At 42.7% G+C, this 22,273-nt stretch overlaps 1 protein-coding gene across 1 annotated transcript in view; it reads right to left on the bottom strand.

Annotated features, from left to right (window-relative positions):
• GLIS1 (GLIS family zinc finger 1) overlaps positions 1 to 22,273 on the bottom strand; it is a 177,742-nt gene that overhangs the window by 9,065 nt on the left and 146,404 nt on the right. The window contains exons 7-9 of the mRNA XM_056496986.1: positions 19,404 to 19,536; positions 14,705 to 14,855; positions 2,002 to 2,186 (exon numbers count right to left, since the gene is read on the bottom strand). Of these exons, the coding sequence (XP_056352961.1) occupies positions 2,002 to 2,186; positions 14,705 to 14,855; positions 19,404 to 19,536 (469 nt within the window). The remainder of the gene's footprint in view (positions 1 to 2,001; positions 2,187 to 14,704; positions 14,856 to 19,403; positions 19,537 to 22,273) is intronic.

Genomic DNA, 22,273 nt, shown 5'->3' with positions numbered 1-22,273 from the left:
TAACAGTTCATAAAGGAATAAAATGAGTTCCAAACATAACATTTAGTTAAAATTTTGCTTTGAAATAATTTGTGGCAGAAAAGCTGTACTTAGCCACTTCACACAGTGCACTGGCTGCCTCTGCTTCTCTAAGGCACAGCCTAGAAAACTTCAAGCAGCTTTAAAATGAATGATGTAACGAGCAAATAATTGGAATATAGCTATTAAATGCCATCTTGTTATGTCATGTCATTTACATGTATTTGCAAATAAATCTCAGCTTTTCAAATTCCATAAAATTTCTGACAAGAAATCATGTCAGGTATAAATAACTACAGGATTCCATTGCCTGCCAAATTCTTTTGGCATGTAATGATTTCCATGTGATTTTACTACAGCTAGGTTAAAACATATAAAGAATGTCAGCTTGTTCTTTCATGATCAATATTTCTGCTACCAGCCTGACGAAGCTGCCATCTCCTAAAAATTCCACATCCACGCTGTTTATGTGCTTCTGTACAGATGCCTGGTTCTACACCAGGTTTATGTGGTGTACCTTTTTTTGGCAAAAATTCAGAACTCCTTAATTATTACAGATTCCATTAGAAAAATGTGCTACTAATGAACTGAGAGGCAAAAAAAGAGTAGAGCAAATGCAGCTAAGTACAGGTTACAGATAATTGGTTTCAAAGGCTGCTAATCAAAACTGATTTTGGAATGACCATTTCCATAATTAATTTATAATAATACTTCAACATTTGGCCAAAGTGGAAAATTATTGCTTTTTCAAAACCACATGACATAACACTTAGAAAGCAACAATTCATTCAAAAGGAAATGTGGTTTTCTTAAGGAATAAAGTCAATTTATTTAAGTGGTTCAAAACTTGTTCTGTCTATGCATTTGTTTCTGCCGTAGTAATGAGCTGCTAAACTTTCCTCTTGTGGCTTGTAGTTATTTAGCTCATTATAGCAACATAATCATATATCATTATATGCTATCATAAATCTGCCACTTCTCCTTTACAGAGTTAATCTTTTTAAATTGAATAATCTGTTGAGCATCAGGTTGAGTTAGTTTTTCCTTCAGCACAAATCATTAAATATAATATGCTTTAACTTTTCAGACTAAGCCTGTCCAACCAAAGAGCAAAAACACTGCTCAGAGAACGAGGGGCAGAGGGAACTGCTGGGATACCCAACCCCATCCCAGCTGGGAGCTGCTCATGGGTTTGTGTTCAGGCTCTTGCAAGCAGACAGATGTCCTGCACACTTCTTTATTGGGAATATTTACCACATTTTAGCAGCTCACATCTGGATTGCATAACAGATTTCTGAAATATGCAAGCTCCTGTTACTGGAAGAATCTGTGATAATAATATCTCTTGCTAATTTGTGCCTCAGAAATTTCAGGGACGTTAATTATTTTCCACATCAGAACTCCAGAATAGGTATGTAAGCTTGCAATTAAAAAGGCTGAGTAATTCAGAACAAAAAATATTTTCAATTAAGCTGTGGGACAACTGCTCACTACTCCCATTCCTGTCCTTGAACCCCACAGGCACTCTACAGTTGTACAGAGTGCATTTACATGTTACTATATAACATAAAACAAGCTGAACTTCCAAATAATAAGTGAAAAAATATCTTTTTTCTTTGTCTAATTCCATGTCTTGTGCATCACTGTGAGTGGGCTGAGCAGGACACTGCCAAGGTGTGCCTCAGCCCATGTATTTTGGGACTGGATGGCCCTTGCATGATCACTCTCCAGGCTGGATGACCACTCAGGGGAGGTGCATGGCCAGCAGCCTTCTACTGAAGGATCTGAATAAAAGCAATGAATCTGCTGTTGGGACCTTATGATGACATATCACAGCATGGGCCTGTCTGAAAATTTCATCAATCCAGTTTAAAGAACTGAGTTCCCACTGAAATGCTGACAGTATTGGCCAAATATGAAAAACCAAAAATAAATTCTTTCAAGCTAGAAATTAGAAAAGTTGCAAAAACCAAGAAGAGTTACCTTGAGATCCCTGCTGTACAGACTGGTTGGGAAATGGGGCGTATGGTGTATTTGGTATTCCAGAAAACTGCTGCCCGTTGGGTGACTGGCTGTGGGATGATGGAGAGCCATGTTTCTGCAAGAGGGAAGGTGGAACTAAAGCTTTCAGGGGGCTGACAAGTGGAGAGATTATGTTGGGAGCAAGCCTGGAAAGGAAAATACAGAAAAACTTCACATATCACATCATAATATGGTAAAATTAAATACTTGAATGAAATATTTCCATAATGGCCAAACTAGAGAGAAGTCTGGTTTGCAAGCACAAATTATATTGGAATAAAGGACAACAGTACAGTGCTACCTTCAGATATTTGCTAGGAGGCAAGAGAGTTGACAAGGAATTCTGTTCCTTTACATTGACTTCCTGCACTCACCATAACAACAGGATCAAAATGACACCACTCCTCAGTGAGTAACTTAAATGCAGCTCAGTTTGATTTAGAATTTTGTGAGCTGAGATATATGTCCAGAAACAGAAGTGGAAAATGAGAATAAAAAGCTAGAATGAATAAATGCAAGTAAATAGTTTAAGTGCCTACATAGCTTAATGGGATAAAGTTGTAACAGGGTCAAGCTGCAGCCAGGACAAAGAAAAGTGCTGGTTTGACTCTGCAGAGGAGCAAAGAGTGAATCTTGTACAGCTGTGACAAGGGGCTCTGTGCTGCACAGCCCAGTGAGGCCCTGTCAAACAGCACAGGCAGCGGAGTCTCAGTACCCTCTGCTGCCTCTGGAGCTTTTGCTAAACCTAAGCAGGACCTCTTTGAGCAGCACCAGAACCTTCAGGTGCTGCAAAATCCACCTCACTGTCTGAGAGCCACCCTGTGGAAACTTCCCAGCTACAGAACCCAAGGAAGAAAAATAAAACAACCTCTGCAGGTTGTAATAGATGTCACTGAGCTGGAAAAAAATACTGAGCACAAAATGTTGGAGGCAGAGAAAAATTAACTAATTAAAAACTTTAATCTCTCACTGGTGTCTTCCTCTACCCCTGCACAAGCTGTTCAAACACCATAAACCATCATTTCACACGACGGCTTCTTGGAGCAATTGGACCGACCTTGGGAATGAGGCTGTGCTCCAGTGAGGGCTAAGCAAGAGGTAAACAGAGGGGAGCTGTGAATAAATGGTGACAACAGCTTAACCAAATTTAACATGAGAGGCACAGGAACGCTGCCAAAAGCTGTCACAGTGATGCTTTAAATACTAGAAGGGGTTTAAATCAACCAATCCAATCAAATAATTCCCTCTCCCAAAACAAGGAAGCAAGACCCATAATACAAACCACAAAGGCTGAAACTCCTCAAAATAAACCGAGGAATTAAACTAGTGTTGTTAAATGGGTGAAGGCAAAGATATTTTCAAGTCAAATAGCAAAAAATGGAAAACAATTTTAATTTTTATTTGTAAGAAAGATACCCCTTCCAGTAAGTGCTGATCAGTAATATGTAAAATAAAGAAGGCTACTGTCGAATTAAAGGAGCCAACACGTAAGGAGAAAAATATCCTATTTGTTCTGGTTTGGAAAAGGCCTGGGGCTGCAGAGGTGCCAAAAAGGGACCGGGAGGTGCCGGGGCCACCTGTGCTCGGCTCAGGTCAGGGACCGAACGCTCTCTGGAGCCCGCGCTGCTGAGGAGCAGGGAAACACCAGGTTTATTTACGGAGCAGCAGCAGCCAAACGCCAAGGGCAGCTCCCCTGGGGCCGCAGCTTTTCCTCCAAGGGCTCAGGGGCAGCGCTTGGACTGAGGGAGCGCCGTGAGCCGCATTCCCTGCGAGCGCTCAGCCGCAGGCAGAGCCCCGCGGCCGCGGGAGCCGCTCGGGAGCGCTCGGGGCCCGGCCCGAGACACGGGGACGGACACAGGACGGACACCGCGCCCTCCACGCGCCAGAAACGCTCTTGGAAGCTTGGAAATGCTTCCATCTGAAAGGAGATTAAAAAGATTGCAGTTGTTTTCGTTGGAAAGATAATAGCTAGAAGAGCTCACGATAGTGACATTTATATGGGTAATGACCACACACACATTTAAAAGAGAAACAAAAGACGTACTAAAAACTCCAATGCCGGGATGAGCCAGAAACCACTCTGAATAGGGGAGGGAAATGCTTCTGGGGAGCGAGTCCTCTGCAACTGCCTGTGTTGGGTTTCCTCTGCCTGCCCTTGGAATGTCTCGTCCTGGCTACTGCTGGGAAACGCAGCACCCCATAGAGACCTGCCGGGCTGCTCCGAGTGCTTTGTTAGCATGGCCCATCGTGGCTCTGAATTCTGTGCAATCCTGCTGCTTGTCGAACAAAAATGGTACACTTAGGTATCCAGCTGTGGGAATACTGAAAATCCCAGCTTCCCTACCCAGTTTAACTACTCCCAGAGGCTACTTAAATCTTAACCACGGGAGAAGAATTTAAGTTTTTATTGTTTTTAAAGCAGTGCTTGTCCCCACTCACACTCTTGCATTCCTGTTTTTCCTGTGTGTGAGCTCGACAGGGATTGTGCCTCGAAACCTTTGAGATGAGTGTTGGAGGGTGGTGAGGTCTGCAAGGCCAGAGGGGTGCAGGCTGTGCTCCAGCTGGGAGTGCTGAGCAGTGTGGAGCTGCCAGCTCCCAGCTCCCGCCGGGCACGGCTGCCCTGCTGCTGGGGCTCAGCAAACATTGCTGGCTCTGGGCAGCTGTATCCTGGGAGCAGGAACCTGAGCTGAAACCCTGACAGCTCCGGGTAACACTTGAGCATCGCTGCCTCCTCTGCATCAAGGCTTGAGCAGTTCACCAGACCTGAGCAGTTCACCAGAAAAATCTGATGTGTTCTGCTCAGGCTCTCCCAAGAAGGAATTTAATATGTTTCCTGGAAGTTAAGGCACAGTTTTCAGCTAGGAAAGAACTTTGCTCAGCAGAAAAGTCTGGCTATGTTAGCACAAGTGGCCAACATGGGGATCTGTGTCCTTAAAATATTCATCACAATCCCTACTCAAGCTGGTCCCTAAAATATTACCCTGTGTGTGCATGTGTGAATGTGCTCTGGCACGCTCAAGGGGAGATTTTCATCAGTAAAACTGTCCAGTCTCCAGTGCTGTGTTTTTAATTCTCTCCTGAATATCTGCCTACTAATTAGGCTGCTGCGATACTCAGGTTGTTAACAGAGGAGGAATCATTCCTGATACAAATTAAACAGATTCGAGCCTAGAAGGTGATGCCTTCTGTGTGGAAGATGAAGCACTGAAAGACTTACAGCAGGAACTCAGCTGGATACACTAAAATTCCCAGGCAGTAGCTCAGGCATGTGTGTTTCAATAACTAATAGCCTGCACATTTCCTGTTAATACTGTACTACAACCACAGTTTGCTTTGGTTTGGATAGTAATAATAAATATATACCATATATTTTACCTTAATTGTAACTTGCATAATTCAGTAAATTTGCAGGTCCTTTGGGACCTTTTAATATGTATCTGTGCCTATATATAGCTATATATGAAAAGATATAAATACTCTCACAGGCATGAAAAAAATCCATATCCTTCCTTAATTTATTATATTTGAGGGCTCCTGGCTCTATGGAATATTTCTGTTGAGGGCCATACAAGGGTGTGATGGGGGAGCCTCCTCTCCACCCTGTCCAAGACACAGGAGCAACAGGACACACACCACAGAGAGAAGGAGCTTGGCTGGAAACAAAAGGAACATTTTGCTCACACAGCATGCCCTGGCCTGTGCCATTCACAGCCACAGGAGCCACAGAATCAAACAAAATACCTATTTTTTTTTACAAAGGGACTGAATAATTTAATGGCCAAAACCAACATTTCCATGCTAAGCGAGGGGTAATCACATCTTGTGCTTCAGGATGTAAAGTGATCGCCCATGGAGGCAGAGAGGAATTCTGCTCTCCTCACTCCCCACACAGCTCAGGGTGACTGACCACGTACTGGGGGCCTTTTCCAGTTGCCCCTGAAGCACCACTGCAGGATGGTGCTGGAGATGGGATTCCTGTTGGAGGGAGCTGGGATTTCAGGTGGGATTGCAGGGCCAACGCTTCCTCTGAGGAGGCATCAGCAGGCAATCAAGGGAAAGGACTGCTCAGAAAAATCTTATGTGATTCATACACACAACCAGAAGGAAACTTTGGGAATAACTGAGCCTAACTCAGTAACCACACTGTCTGTGGCACTGGGCACATTTCTGTACCAACACTGCCTGGAAAGGCACAGCTCCACAGCCCTTCCCACAGGAACTCCTGCAGTCAAGCAGGATTCCACCCACAAAGAATCATGAAACCAAGTGTCAGTCATGGACAGCAAACCTGTTCCTCAGTTCTACTGGAAAGCATTTGTCACTCACATCAATGAGAATGCCCAGAAATCTTGGTCCTAACAGAAGGACTTTTTAAAAGGGAAAATTAAAAGTCAAAACATAAAAAAAATTCACCTCTCCCTTTCTAAGTGCACATGTTAGGAATCTCAAATCCCAGTAAATTTTTTAATATAAACTTTCTTGTGAACATGTTTTAACAATATATTTTGGATGGTGGAAGTTTATATTAAATTCTAAATAAGGCCTGTATGAGGGAACTACTGAGTATGCCATGAGCTAGGAGTGACCTACAGGAAACACACCTAAAGACTACAAGTATCATGACTTTGATTAAGAATTATTGATCTTGTCTGCACTCTCAGCCTCCCCAGGCAGGCAGGGGTGTTTAAGGATCTCTGTATTCTCCCAATGTACACCAAATGTCCTGTTCCAATATCAATGCAGCATAAAGAACCAAAAAAATAAATACAGATGGACATGGATTGTTCTGAGATTTCCATCACAATGTCTGAATAGGTGTTTTCTATATATCCACAGTGCTTAGTCTGAGGAAGAAATAGATTTGCCCTCTGCTTTAGTCTTTGTTCAATACCAGTTCGAGGAAGAATTAACAGAATAAGAAATTATAGAACTCCTTTCAAGATAAGAGAGCTTGACTAGACCTTGACTGTCAAACACTACATACAGTATACTTAGTAAATACTGTGTGGAACTGAAAATTGAAAAATAATAAAAAATAAATTCAAACTAAGATTTTTGAATTATAAATAGGAATGAAGTATAACTGCAAATGTAAATATGTAAGACAGGGATGTTTCCAATATGAAAAATGTCTGGGTTTGTTTTTTTTTTAATGGTGTGATGGCTTGACTGACAGATTCCTCAGCTAGACAAAGAACCTCAACCCATATCCCATTGAGTTCAGTGGAAATAGGACGAAATCTAGGCTGAAAAACATCTGTCCTTTATATCAAATCATTTTTTGTATATTTTGGGTTAAAGACCATTCTGTAACAGTTCCATGCCCAGCAGTACTGCCAGATTGAACAATCGTGACTTTTGAGAATCATGTTTTAACTCAGATTAATATGAAAAAAACATAGTAAATAAAGCACCAGAGTAAAGAAGCACAAACCAAAGCAGTTTCACATTTTATCTGAAGTGCAGCACTGTAGCCACTTACAGGAACTCAAGAGTTTCCATGGGATGAGGTTCTCCCATAAAACCCAGCACACCAACCAGTTCATTCATAAAATCCCTCCCCCAAGCATTATAGTCACTGAGAAAGTCCAATTCAGTTCCAGGACCAGGAGATTATTTTTTTTAATGGAAAAAAAAGTTAACACGGATTTTCATCTCTTCCCATAATATTAAAAATGATGTGTAAAGCTCTGCTAATCAGGTCCCTGGATAGAGCCCAATCTCTGGCCACGTGTTTCTGTTCTGGGTCTTGCCCTACGGGAATTTCTGTCAGCACATGCTCAGGAAACAGTTACACCGTTCACTCTTCTGGACTTTTTTGTAAGACAGACTCTATCTGAAGTTTGGTGAACCTTTGCACTAATCACTGCCAGGTGCCTCTGGTTATGTTTCTGGAATGCAAGGAATCTTTTCCCTCTCTCTCTCTTTCTTCCTTTCTCCTCTTTCCCCCCTCTACCCAATATATAATAAATCCTGTAACACAGATCACCTTGCTGGGCATCATTGCATTTCTTACATTTCCTATAAAACAATGAGCACCCAAGTCCTGGGGCTGTGAGTCCAAGGTACAAGTCTGCTTTTCCCAGGAGCATGGCCAGAGGCTCTGTCCCTCCTCTGCTGCAGTTGCAGCCTGTGACACACCTGGTATCACATCCTGAAAGTAGTGCTGAGGCAATGGCAGCCTTTTTCTAGCTTTTAGACAAAAACAAAATACTAATTTTCACTCAAAATGCTGCCAGGATTTGCTGGATCTGGTTCTGTACCTTCACTCACCCACACTCTGAGCCAAGTCCATAAGTGCAGGAGGTGCTCAGCTCTGAGGAGTAAGGGAGGCTTCATAAATATTATGGAGAACATTATCCACAGGAACTTTCATGTGACTGAAGAGTTGCAGGTCATTTAATTGCTTTAGAATATTTTTAGTGATACCAATAATAGCCATACAAAAGCAATTTCATGTTCAGAATTACAAAGGAGTCCTAAAAGTCCTCCCCTGGTACACTCAGGGGTTTTCTGTGTGGGACTGCTCTTGGGCCCAGAGGGGCTTCCTGAAATACTGAAATACTCCCTGTCTGCTCTAACAAACACGTGTGCAAGTCTGAGTGGGGCACAGAATATAAGCTGGTGTTTGTCATGCATTTCATCATCTACACAAGCTCACAAAACACACAAACACTTATTCTGTGTCAAATGAGTATCTCTGCAATTGTTCTGACCTGAGATGTGCACTTTCTGCAGAGCAGTTCCTCACAGGGATCAATATGGGAAATGTGCCACTACAAAGGATGCTTGTATTTATAAGGGCTTGTTGAATAACCTGAATAACCTCTGAAATGAAGCTGATGAATTGCTACAGTGGAAGTCTACACGAGAGAGATTTGAAAAATTATTCTTGCTTACAATCTAGCAGGAAAAGGTATTTTGGAGTGAAAGAAAAGCCTTATTAATATGGTCAAAGAAAAAACATATTTAAATAAAGAGCAGTGCCTTAGGTTCAAGTGGTTGCCAGGAAGTCAATTACAAAAATATGTAATCAAACACAGAGACTGTGTACTCCAGATTATCTGACATGTGCTGCATGCTTGAGTGATCTATCTCACTGCAGTCATTTAAGGCTCATTATTCTCTGGAAAACAGGCAGCAAGATGCTTCCAGGTGGGTTCTGTACAGGTACTGATATCTGCTGTCCTCAGGTTTGCCAGGCAGAACACACTACTCAATAGTGGGAGATCTTAAAATAGCAAAAAAACTATTTGTTACATCGTGATAAACTCCTGTGTTTGGTGTATATGGTTTGCATCAAACTGCAGCAGTTTTGCTTAAAAAACAAAACAAATCTCGGAAAAAAAATGAGAAAAAATGGCTTTACAGATGTTAAGTGTAAATTTAACTACAGATAAATCCAGCTATGGCTAAAATCATTGATGTCATGCAGAAGAGCTCTGGCTGAATCTATTTTAAATGCTTTCAGAGTTACTCTGACCATCTCCTTTAACCTCCCACCTTCTCCTGTAACTCTCTGATTTCTCACTCAGTCTTCCTTACAGCCTTCCTTCTGGGCAGGCACCATGGCCCTTACTTTGAGAGGCACTGGCTCTGTCCTGAGTGTCAGTCCAGCCCTCTCAGAAACTCAAATTAAACACCTGCCCAAATTAAGCACCTGTTTCTGCTGATGGGCAACCAATATTTATCCCAGGATCCAGCACCAGGTTATCCTTCATGTAACTGTTGAAGTAAGCCTATGCTAATGCTAATTTTGCTTTAAGGGGAAGGGAGAACCTGTATAAGCCTATCTGGACATGATTATGAATGAATTCTGATCACATTTTCTACAATGAGATAAATGACTTGGGATTTGAAACCAGATGCTTTTAATTCCTGCTGTTCTTTGTTTGGTGGGGCCCAGTGCCACACCTGTACATTGTTCTTTCTGCACAGATGTACTGATGCCCCTTTTGCGTGCTCAGATCCATAACACTCAGATAAATTATGAAGGGTTCTTGGCTTCCTCCATTGAAAATGTTTTCAGCTGTCAGAGATATCTGTTTCTTGTTACTGGTTTTAGTGCTTTTGAAGGGGAGACTAAACCACTGACTTGTGTATTCTGTTATAAATGAAGAGTATTCTCCAATGGAATCCACAGAGAATGAGGGATGGATCTCCTTGGTCTGTTAAAAAAATCTGTGCAGGTATTTAATTCTCCAAAGTACTTCTAGAGAGTGAAAGTTTCTTTCCTACAAAGATCCTAACAGCATGTTAGTTCCTACTCCACTGATTTATATAAACTCACAAACTTAATTTAAAAGATTAATCAATAAATAAGAATCATATGTAAGTGGCTAAGACACCTAATTGTCTCTTAAAGTAATGAGAATTGAGAGCACAAATATATTTTCCTACCTGGCGTGGATCCTGGCAGCTCAAGGAAATAGCACAGGAAAGAATCTCCCCCATGTAACCGACAAGATTTTATCCTGCTTGTTTAGTTTCAAGCTTAAAAATACCAGGGATTTCAAATCTGGTGTTCCCTGGTTGAGCAGAAGGGAGGCTCTGTGTACCTAGTGTTACTTCACATAAAAATAAGTGAAGGACTAAGTTTTTAACAGAGAACTCTTTACACTGAAGTATTCCTGTGGTATTTGAAATAGCAGGTGCTAAGAAGCAAGCAAACAAAAACTCTGATGTTTAAGCTCCCTGATTAAAATGTCTCTTTTCACTTGATAGTTATTAAATCCCATTTCTTGTGATTTTCTGCGGGGGTCAGTGTCACTTCAGGGGGGTCTGGCCCCTGGTTTCTGCTGGCTGCAGTTGGCTGGGGAGAAGTCCAGGCAAAGAGAGTTGTGTGAGCCCTTCCCTCTAACCTTGCTTAGAGCTAATCCTTTATATTAAGGGCTCACCAGATTTGGCTCAGAGTCCTCATTAATCACCACCTCTGCACATCACAGATGTCTAAATCCTACTATTTCTTCATTTACTGGTGTGTTTACAGAGCAGAAGTGACCTAAATTACCACAGGAATATAAAAAAATGGTTTCACTTTCCTTTCCCTTGGAGACACATCACCCTCCCAATCAAGTCACTATTTGCCAGTGCCCCAGCTCCTGTTGGGAACAGAAGTGCAGTTTGTGACAGCAGCACAAGTGACAGAGAGCCTCAGTCACACACACAGGGATCGTGTTCAGGTCCTACAAAGTGACCTTGTTGGGCCACTGCACTAAATTAGTGCAAATCCCCAACCTGGTGTTACCACTCAAACTCACTTAACTTCATTCAGATCAGTTTCATTAAAGCTGATAATTTATCACACAGAATATTCTAAATTGCAGTTTACAGAGATAGTCTACAAATAAAACTAAGTACACTATTAGATGACTTAGATAATAAAAAAAATAGAAAAGCAAGCCAAGTGCAACATTCACCTAAGATTTAATACTAAAAGCTGCTTTTCTGTCCTCACTCTGCTACAAATCAAAATAGACTATTTTTGCAATGGGCAAAATGAAACCCAGTTTGACATTATACATGGCAAATGCTACAAGAAATGCTAAAATAAACCCTTGCTACCTGAAATAAAAAATAAATATACATTTTAACACGGATCATGCCAAGCCCACTTTCTGCATGCTGAAGTATTTCTCAGCCAACCACTTTTACCTAAATTAATATCAGTATAAGTAGATTTTTTTAGTGTAGCATACACTTCATTCCAGAATTTGAGAAAATGTGCTCCATATTGAATAAAGCCAGTATAAATACATTTGGTAATGAGGTCAGATTTTGTTAGAACATTTTCAAGTGAATTAGATAATTTTGTCAAACTATTTAAATGTCTCAGCAAACCATTTGGGAAAATTGACTGCTGCACTTGGTATTGACTTTGGCAAAGGACAGTGTAACATAGGGCTTTTTTAGTTAAAAAAAAAAGAAAAAGCCTTTAAATCAAATTCTGAATCTCATGTCAAACTTGAGTAGACTATTTGTACTCTGCCTCATGTAGTTTTTGGCATCTTGCACATTTGATGACTCAGTAATTAGATTTCTTGATAGTAATCACTTGGTTCCTGCCACAGACTGCACGATGTGATCCAGCCTTGTCATGGTCCCGATCCACGGAGCAGAATTCTCTGTTTGCTCCAGCCCAGAGCTGAGACAGCTGACAAACCCTGTGTGTGTGCAGAGAGCTGCAGAGTGCCCATGGAGGGAGGCAGGGGGAGGGCTTCCCTTTTCCCTTCCCTGATGTACTTTCCAGGAGGGATGGCACTGCCAAGGGGGAACGGCCCTGGGATCCAGGGGCTCCAAGCATCCAAGTGTTAAGTGATTTTGCCCAGTTAAATGCTTTAAACAAAACTATGCTAAATGAAACTCAAGGACTATTAATTAGCTCACACAAAGTTTCTGCACTTGCAATTAAGATGTCATGGGCTGCATTTCAGCAGTCATGAATAATGTAAGCATAAAGCATTAAATACAGCAGAAGGATCTTGGACTGGGAATGACAAAGCTGAATGAAGATTATTTTAAGTTTAGAAAATGGTATTTGAGATGCTGAAAAATTCCAAGTAACTATGTCATGAAACTGGATGCCCTGTTTTAAAATAACTATTCAGAAATACATTCCAGTCTCCATTCCCTGATGTTTGGCTCATGGCTAGCAATCTGTTCTCTGACATTTTGTCATAGGATATTTGGGCAAAGACTTTACTTAGGTACATGAGCACTGAGATAAGGAATCAGCACTGTTGTCTCCTCTGAGAAGGAATCTGCACTGCACTAAAGCTGGAATTGGCAGAGACAATTCTGATGGAAATTGTGGTGTGTCTGCAGCAGGAGCTCAGTGAGAGGCTCAGGCCATGGTGCTCCTGGAAGGGAAGTTCTGTGCTCTGGAATGGAGACACCAGGGGCAGGAATGAGAATTCATCTGGGAGCTTCCAACCCCTCAAACTGGAAACTTGTCTGCTGCCCTCACTCTGCTCAGGCCCTTGCTTTCATTTCTTATTAGCAGCACCAGAACACAAAGTGCCTTAGAAACAAATCCCCGTTCCTGACAGCCTGCTAAATCCTTCCCACAGCATATCCTTACTTTATGTCATTCTTGGTTGGGATTTTTTGCCACAACTCCCCTAGGAACCAACTCCAAGAGGGAACAGCTAAGCAGCACACTGGGAGCAGTCAGACAGAGAGATCCCATTCCCACAGGCTCAGGTAGTCCCATTCTGCAGAGAAAGAGCAGCTCATGGATGCCCTTCACTTTGGAATGTCTATCTCCATTCCTCCTATTTGCTTTACTGCCTTCTCTGCTACAGAAAACTTCCTATTTATCTGGAGTAATTTCCAGTGCCTCCTGTTGGCCACAACTCTGCAACGGGAATGTGTCTGGCAACAGCAAATACAAGGCCAGGAATGTGGCAGGGCAGGGAAGGAGAAGGACTGGGCACAGACATTTCATGGGACAAGGACAGGATAAATCTATCCATCCTACTGGGAGGGGGACACTGGTACCTGCTACTGGCCAAGGTCAGAACAGAAGGCTGAAGGAGCAGAGGGTACAGAAGCTCAGCTTGCTGCAGAATTCATTCTCCAATTAGGAAAATTGAACTTCCTCAATCTCCAACCACCCCAGGTGTAGATTTTTCCTTACTGCACCTCTTCCATGCCACACACATTCTGCCTTAAAATCCTTCTGGGCTTTCCTTGCCCCATATAAAAGAAGGGAAAGGTCAGTCACTGGACTAGGACAGGAAAACTCTACATTTAATTGCTATATTTGCTAAAGGACACCAACATGTTCCTAGGGAAAGAAAATCCTTTAATCTCTCTGTATCTTAAATTCTCATCAGTAAAGCCAAATCAGAGTCCTTTCCCCATCCAAAGTGCTGGGAAGTAAAACTGTAATTGTGATGCTGAATTTGCATGAGGCCAGGCACCAAAAAAATCTGAGTAAAAAGGTTAGAGCAGAGTTTTGTGGCTTGCAGAGAGATTCTTTACTGTTGAGAAGATGTTATGAGAGCCTTGAGCAAACGGCACTTTTGAAATACCACACCCTATAGCCATGCAATTGTATCGGTGCTGTAGCAGTGCAATCCATACAATCAGTGGGATTTAACACTCTTCCCTGATTAGATCTGGCTGGGTAAAGCCTGCTGCTGAGAGGTGCATTGCAGCAAACCTTATCAGAGAGCAAGGAAGTGAGAAAGCCTGGCTCTGACAGACTGAGCCTTACTAAGGCAAACACAGCCTGATTCCTGAGTGACTCATAGGTCGGGTTTTACCCTTTGAGAGGTTTCTCATGTTAGCTGAGAAAAGTTCTCTGTGCTTATCCAAACCTATGAGAAGTCATCCAGCAAGAATTAAAAAACAAAATTAAAATCTAAATGTAACTGCATGGTATGAAGAAAAAAATCCCATAGTGTTTTGTCAAAGACAAGGACAAGGCCCTGAACACCCTGATAAATGTCCAAGTTTGCCCTGCTTTGCACAGGGCATGGATGATACAACCTTTTGAGGTCCTCTGAAAACTAAATTATTCCATGATTCTAAAACAAACAAAATTGCTTTGTCTGGGCCAGTGTTTTCTTTTGAACAGCATCCATGTACAGTAAAACAAACAATTCATCATCCATTATCATGGCAGCCACAGGCCCAGCATTTCACAGGACACACGTACCCGTCCCTGGCACTCTCCAGCGGCGACTGGTGCTGGTGTGGGCTGGACAGGGCAGAGTCGAGGGGAAGGTGCCTGGAAGGAATGTCATGAGGAGGAGGCAGCACAGCTGGGGAGGGGCCATTGTGGTTGGTGCTGGATCCACTGTACATGCCTGGGAACACACAGCAGTTGGCAAAACAAAATAAGCAAGGAAGCATCAACAGGACCTGTGGATCTCCAACTCCTTCCCTCTCCCCCACCCGACCCCAAGGCACAGCCCCAGAGCAGAGCCCCTGTGTCAGTGAATGCCCTGTGCCTGAGCAGCACCCAGAGCTGTGCCTGGTACTTTGACATGTGGGTGTCTCCTCTCTGACCCTCCAGCTGTTCCTGGACTCTACAGAGCTGTAGAACCCTCCTGACATCCACGAGGGCTTGACAGGACTCCCACCCTGCCTTCCCCATAGCTGTGAGAGAGAACCTGCAGTGCTCAGGGGATGGAGTCACACACCCATGGTACCCTGGAGTTTTGCTGTTCATTTCAAACTCTGTAATTCAACTTTCCATTACTAAGCTGCTGGACATCCCAGACCATTTCAAAATATCATATACTGATACAAATGAAACCCCAATAAATTAAATGCAAAGAGGAACAAGGAGAATTTTTAAATGAGATCATGAAAACAGGTTCACTAATGCAGAATTACTGAAGGAGTGTGGATGTACCATTTTTGGAGACTTTACCATGGCAGCAAGGCACCAACAGCTAAGTGCCTACCATGCCCTCAAGCACACCTGTTGTTGAGGAAGCCTTTCTTTGCCTTCTCTCCTCCTGTACCATTCATTTGTTCTTTCCCCCTGCACACCCAGGACAGAGCCATGCGCCAGCTGTGCTCAGCCCTGTCCTGTGTCACTGGCAGGGCTCAGGACTGCACCTCTCCCAAACCCTTCCTGTGACATGGAACAAGCAGAAGGCAACATGAAAATCCTGAGCTGTGGGGAATGTGTGACACCCTTGGGGTGGAGAAGCAACATGTGAATGTCAGCATTTGTTTCTGTGTGTGACTGAAGAGCAGAACCACCGAGGCAAGATTCCAGCCACCTCTGTAAGGGGCTTCAGATGAGTCAAAACCCCCCAATGAACAATGAGTCCTCAGCTGCTGACAGATCTAAAGCAACAAAATTGAACCACATCATCTCTGTCTCCAGCTAGACAGAACATTTGTCAACCAGCCAGTGAAAACAACTTGCTTTCTGCACTGCACACCAGACAGAGCGGGCTTTAAGAAGTCAGATGTTCCCAGGTGATGCAAGGATTTATTTGTCAAAGCCTCTTCTGGTAACAGTAAGTCAGTAGCAAGGATGCTACATTGTGGAAATGCTTTTCCACTGGTGGCTTCAGTCCATTTCATAATACAACAGTTTCCACTTCCCTCAGATCCTCACTGTTCATACATCCATTGACAGGGTTGAAAGATGAGCCAAAACTGACCTGGACTGTTCAGTGTCATTTTGCACTTCAGCTCTATTTCCCACACCACTGGTTCAGGTACACTGACAGAACAGCCTGGAGGAAATTGCAGAACCTAAACCAAGCTGTTCATGCTCTAAGGCTCCCACACTGGCTCAGAAGTGACTTGTGCAAAAAGCTCAAAAGTCCTCAACAAAAGGTTATCTTAGCAGTGTGGTGGCCAGCAAACACACTGCATGTTTTATCTTCCAATCCCACCCCTGATCAGTTCATGAATGGTTAGGGTGTCTCTCTCCTGGCCTGCTCCTTGAGGTGATGATGACAAGAGTAGCTGAGTGCCTGCAATCAGCATGACCCTCCAGAGGAGCAAGAAAATGTTTAAAATCCCACCCCACAACTCTGTATGGGCAGCAGCTGAGTCCCACGTGATCGCAGCACTCAAACCCACCACATCAGAAAACCAAATAAACCAGAACCCCTGTCAGCCTCAGTTTCTGCCACCCCAGCCTCACTCTACAGAGTTTACCCATCTGTGGAAATCCTCTCCCAGATCTATCTTTTGACTTCCTGATGACACTTTCTCTCCTTGGACGTGTGCACTGAGCTCAAAGGGTTTATCATCAGTGAGTTCTCCTCTGCCCACATCTCTGTGCAGCACCACTGATGCCCAGTTTGGCACTTGGTGTCCCTGTCCCCACGTGTCACTCAACCCAGCCCCTCCCCACAGACAAACAAGTCAAGGGGGAAGAGCAGTTGCTAATTCTCAGTACGATTTTCAGTACTTCCAAAATTTCTTTCCTTTTACAGTTGTTCTTCCCTTTTTTTCAGCACTGAGCATTAATATTTTGTGTACCTGAAGTCACAGAAAAGCCTTTGGAGCTGCTGTGAATGACTCCTGCAAGTGCAGCCCATGCCAGGCCTGTGCACCTTGGGCCTCTGCACACATTGACCATCTCAGCTTGTAAACAGAAGTCATCAATCAGTGTTTTAAATGGCTTGGCCTTTAACCTTAACATCTGTGGCCAAAACAGTGCTCTGAGCATCTGTGACCAGCTCAGCTTTATGCTGAGAGCAGGCAAACAATAATAAAACCCAAAGAAAATCCTGAGTGGGACCAGAGTCATACAGCTCTTGTCCACAAGCAGAGTTAAATGTGTGCAGCCATGAAGCATCTTAGTTATGAGGAGGGGAAAAAGAGGAAAATCTCAGCAAACAATGGGTTCCTCTGACTGCAGAAACATTCCTCTGCTCGCTGTCTTACCTGCTTTGAAGTAAGACACAAGGGATGAGGCCTTTTTTAATAATTCATTTTTTCTGTGATAGGTTTTCATCCCTGACATATTTAAAATGTGCTTTAACTTGGAGAAAGACAAAACTGAAATTCTCCAGGAATCCAAGTGATCCCTAAAGCCCAGAGCTCTGCACATTAATAATGTGGTTTCTTTGAAAAAAACAACATTGAAACCAAACTTAAAATTCCAAACTATGAATGTTTTCATATTTCAAGTGGAATATGAGGACATCATACACTGTATTTATCCATGTATAGCCTATACTGATTATAGCTGATTTCTCAAAAAATATTGCCTCAGCTTATTGGAAAGAGCAAATGTGCAATCACTGCAGACTATAGGTGGCAGCAGGAATGTCCTTATGCTTTAATTCTGTAAGGATCAGCACTTTGGTTTGTATGCCCTGAATAATGACAGAGGAACAGTTTTGCCTGTGGATTGTACTGCACATAAGATGAAGCAACTTCTGTTTCACTGCAAAACAGTCTTTCAAATCTTGATTTATTTTTCCTTGGCACTTGTTCATACTGTGCATTGATGGGGTCTCATATGGAGTGACCTGATGGAAGTATCAGGGAAGATTTACAGTTTTTTTACAACATCCTGGTGATGGATCGACATAATGAGCACAGAAATCATTTCAGACAGAGCCAGAGTTATGGACAGATAAAATCCCTCATTTCACAAGAGATTCCCCCAAATGACACTGAGAGGTTAGGGATGGTCTGTTTATCTGTGAGCTAATAACTCTTTTCCTGTTTTACTGTTGTCACTTGAAATCTGAGGCTGTTTCTGAGGTTCTGAAGTGCAGCCTGGTCTGAGGAAAATGTCACTGCTCTTTCCTGCCCTGCTGGAAGGGGGAGGCCAAGCCATGCTCCAGCTACATGGGGCAGTCAAGGGGACAGCACAGGCCACGTGCTGCCCTCACAGACCTTTTTCAGTGCAGGTGGCACAGGCAGAGACTGGAAATTAACCCCAAATCCCTCCAGCTTTCTCCCACTTTTCAAGGAGCCACATGAAAGCCCTGAGTGCAGACTCCCAGGGAAAGCACATCAGAATGATGGGGTATTTCCCTTTCTACTCCATTCTGTTCACCAGTTACATTCCAACATTTTAATGCAACTTGAACTAGAAAAGAGGATAGGAGATGTCATGCAAAATGCATTTTTTGTTTTGAAGATTTGGAGTAATCAAAAAAAAGCATGAGATTTTTGCAGAAGGCATATTACAGCTATACTGCTGGCCTTTGGGAGTGCCCCTCTCTGCTGCCTGAACACAGAACCTCAAAATGCACATCCCTGATTCAGGATCCTCTGCTGGGGTTCAAAAACTGTGAATCTAGATCTTATTTCATAGAGAAGGGAATAGAAACCTCTTTTTCTCTTCCTATAAAATGCATAGAAGAGTCTAAGGTCCCTGAAAAGGGCCAACTCTTGTTCAAACCACAAGACTAAAAGAAAATACAGAATGAAAGACTAAGTACTAGAAAATATTGTTAGAAGAGTGTTGGACATTTCAAATTCAAGTTTTCATGTATCACCATATTTTTTTGTTTTGATCCAAAGTGCATCATAACATTCAGCCCCATCAGCTTTCCTGCAGCACCTGGAGAAAACCCTCCTGCTGGGAGTCTGTGCCAGAGCATCCTCCTGGACTTAGCACAGCTCCTGCACCTGCACTCTGCCCAGGCCAAGGCTCACTTTGAAAGGAGAACAAATGGATGGAGACTGATTCTCAGCAGGGCTGCTGCCCCCTCCCTGTGAAATTAACAGGTTCTATTTCTCTGACTAACTCTGAAAAACCAAAAAAAAGCAAAGCCTTAGCAAACAAGTCACAGAATTATTTCATCTTATTTGTTGGTCTGGAGTTTTTATCACCTTCCACAGTGACAAATCTTTTCTGGTTTGAATCCTCTGTTATATGACATATTTAGCACTATACTTACTAGAAGTATTCTTACCTGTAATTAAATCATGAGGACCTACAGATCTGCCACACTTCCCATCCAGGATGTGCTGTGAAGATGTGTGGAGCTGTTGGATAGCTAAGCATTCACTGAGTACATCTTGTTCAATATCAGTACAAGACTTTAGCTACAAGAGGAGGATAAAAGAAATATTGTTACATAGTGAAAACAAATGACTTGTAATTAGCTTCAGATATCTCCTTAAGGACTATATACAGAAGGAAGAAATGCCATTCTTAGGAACTCAGTGTAATTAAGGATGTGTGTAGTACTTGGTACTTGTAACTAGAGGTAACTTTGGTTTTCTGAAGTGCACAAGTTCAGTGTGCTAATCTTACATCAACAACCAGTTTGCTTCAGACAATAATGTACCCTGTGTTCCTTCAAACCTTCCTGAGTAATTGAACTGCACATTTTCAGGCTTTCTGTAGCTCCTTGGATTCTGTGGCAAAAGCTTTGCATCACCCTGTAACTGTGACACTTGGAAGGACACTTGATAGGGAAGGAAAGCTTTGTGCTTCTCAGATGAGGAGTGGCAGAGCGAGGCGCTGGCGGTGATGTGCAGAGGTGCCACTCACGTGGCAGCTGTGCTCCATGGAAATCAAAGCTCTGGCAAAAGGCTCTGAGCAAACTCTTGAAAACCACAATGTCGATCATATTAAAAACAGCAGGAGAGGAGAATTAAGAAAGAAAAGCATTTCTAATTCTCTTTCAAACATGCTGATGCTGCCAAGCTTTTGTCATAACAGAGTGCTCGCATTACACAAACAGCCATCATATTCTACAGTCATTAATAAATAGTTATTGTCCTTATGGGTACAGCCTCACATACCCAACTCCCCTGGGCTTGGGTATTCTAAATAAAGGGCCCAGGCAAACCTTCTCAGAATTCTGCTCTACAGCCATTTGTGGGTTCGAGATAAACATCTGACATTTGGATCACAAAGTGCATCTGCAGCCAATTAAAGTACTACTAAATTAACAGCTAACTTTCTCCTGTTTTGTTCCTGTAAAGCCTTTCAGAACAACCAAATATCACCACTACACTAATCCTCTAAGCTATGAACTAAGTGCTCAGGATTCCTTTGATACAAGTCTAAGCTCAGGAATTTTGTTTTGTATCAGAGATGGCACATTTTGGTAGCATATCTCAACCAAGACATGCTGGCAGAACAGCTTGTTAGTTTTTCTTTCTTGGCTAGGTCATTTCCACTCAGAACACTTGGGAAGCTGATACCAATGGACAACTGCCTTTACTGAGTTATAACCAAAATGAGCAAGTGAGTATAAACAGTCTTTTCCCTTTTTTTCTTAAATCTGAAATCCAAAGTAGACTATTCAGTAATACTGGGATTTACTTAGTTGTGAAATGTGTTGGGGTTTTTTAATATATTTAAATTAAATACTTAGGGGAGGTTCTTGTTTCTTTATTACCCAGGTTTGCTTTGATCCTTTTTAAGAGAGCCTGACCAAAACACATTTTAAATCTGCTGCTTTTTCAGATGCCTTTTAGTTTGAGGGGAAAAAAAAGTCACAGGATCAAGTATTCATAAAGTTATAATGGATAAATGAGATAGGAAATCTGAAGATGATTTCAAACCACTTGAGGAGTGCAGCTTTAGACTGGTCTACCAAATAAGGTGTGGGAGGCAAGTTACTAACATTATTTTAAGATAGATTTGATAAGTCTATACAAGGCTGTGTACATGCACACAGCAAAACTCCTCAAGGCAGGAGATTAAGTGATATGAAACCCTGGATATTGATGTCTTGGTGCATCCAAGCAGCCTGAGTTTGCAGCTGCTGTTAACAAATTTGTCCTGCTTTGATTCTGTGCTTCAGGCCTCCTGCTGCTGATGCAGTACTTTGTGCCTTTTAACACAAAGTTTGGATTTTGGGGTTTTTTTCCCACTCTGCTCTGTAGAAATGGAATGAGTCCTCAGGAGGGAACAAGGTGTAAGGGTGGGGACTGTCCCTAGATGTAAAGGATGGTGACACGTTAATGCATTCAGCTCAGTACACAGAGCTGAACAAATGACACCCAGGTTTGGTGTTAGGAAGTAATTCCCTCCTGTTTCTCCAAAGTATGCCAGAAATCACAGGAAGGAAAACCAGGGAAGTTCTTTTCTTTGGAATAGGGAGCACAGTTCCTTTCCACAATCTACTGAGAATTTAATATCAGAAACCTTCCAGTTGCAAACATCTTGCAATTGCAGAAGACCCTGGAGCCACATTCACCCTCTTCCTGTGGCCAATTACTGCTCTGGCCCTCCTTTACTCCCATTACACAGAATTAATTACACAGAATTAATCAATTACTGTTATGCCATTCTGACTCTTACTCTCATTACACAGAATTAATTACACAGAATTAATTAATTACTGCCACTGCACTCTGAGTCTTACTCTCATTACGAGCTAAAGGTTATTCTAGGGAAGTGTTGGGAATTTTGTGACTGGTGGGACACACATGCAGAACACATCCTGTGGAACCTTCTAAAGCTGAGAGCTATAGGGAAACCACAAGGCCTGATAATGCAAAATTAGGATGGAAAATTAGGCAATGGCCAGGCTATATAAAACTTTTGACTATGTGCAAAGACTCAATTCCATGGACACCTGGATAGTGCTGGGCCCGTGTGTCTCCCAGGCACAAAGCTCACCATGCAGTGAGTGATCCCTGAGTATCTGACACAGCGTGCAGAGCTCTGGTCACTGATGTGCTGGGAACTGCTGCTCCCACTGCACACATCTGGCAGAGACAAGGCTTACAGGGAGAATTAGGGGACACACACCTGGCCTGGGAAAGGGGACTCTACATTTGAACTGCTGAAAACTCTGCAAGAGGAGCAGCAGGAGGGAAG

The sequence above is a fragment of the Oenanthe melanoleuca genome, chromosome 8, assembly GCF_029582105.1.
Source record: "Oenanthe melanoleuca isolate GR-GAL-2019-014 chromosome 8, OMel1.0, whole genome shotgun sequence".
NCBI lineage: Eukaryota > Metazoa > Chordata > Aves > Passeriformes > Muscicapidae > Oenanthe > Oenanthe melanoleuca.
This window is presented reverse-complemented; position numbering and strand designations above follow the sequence as displayed.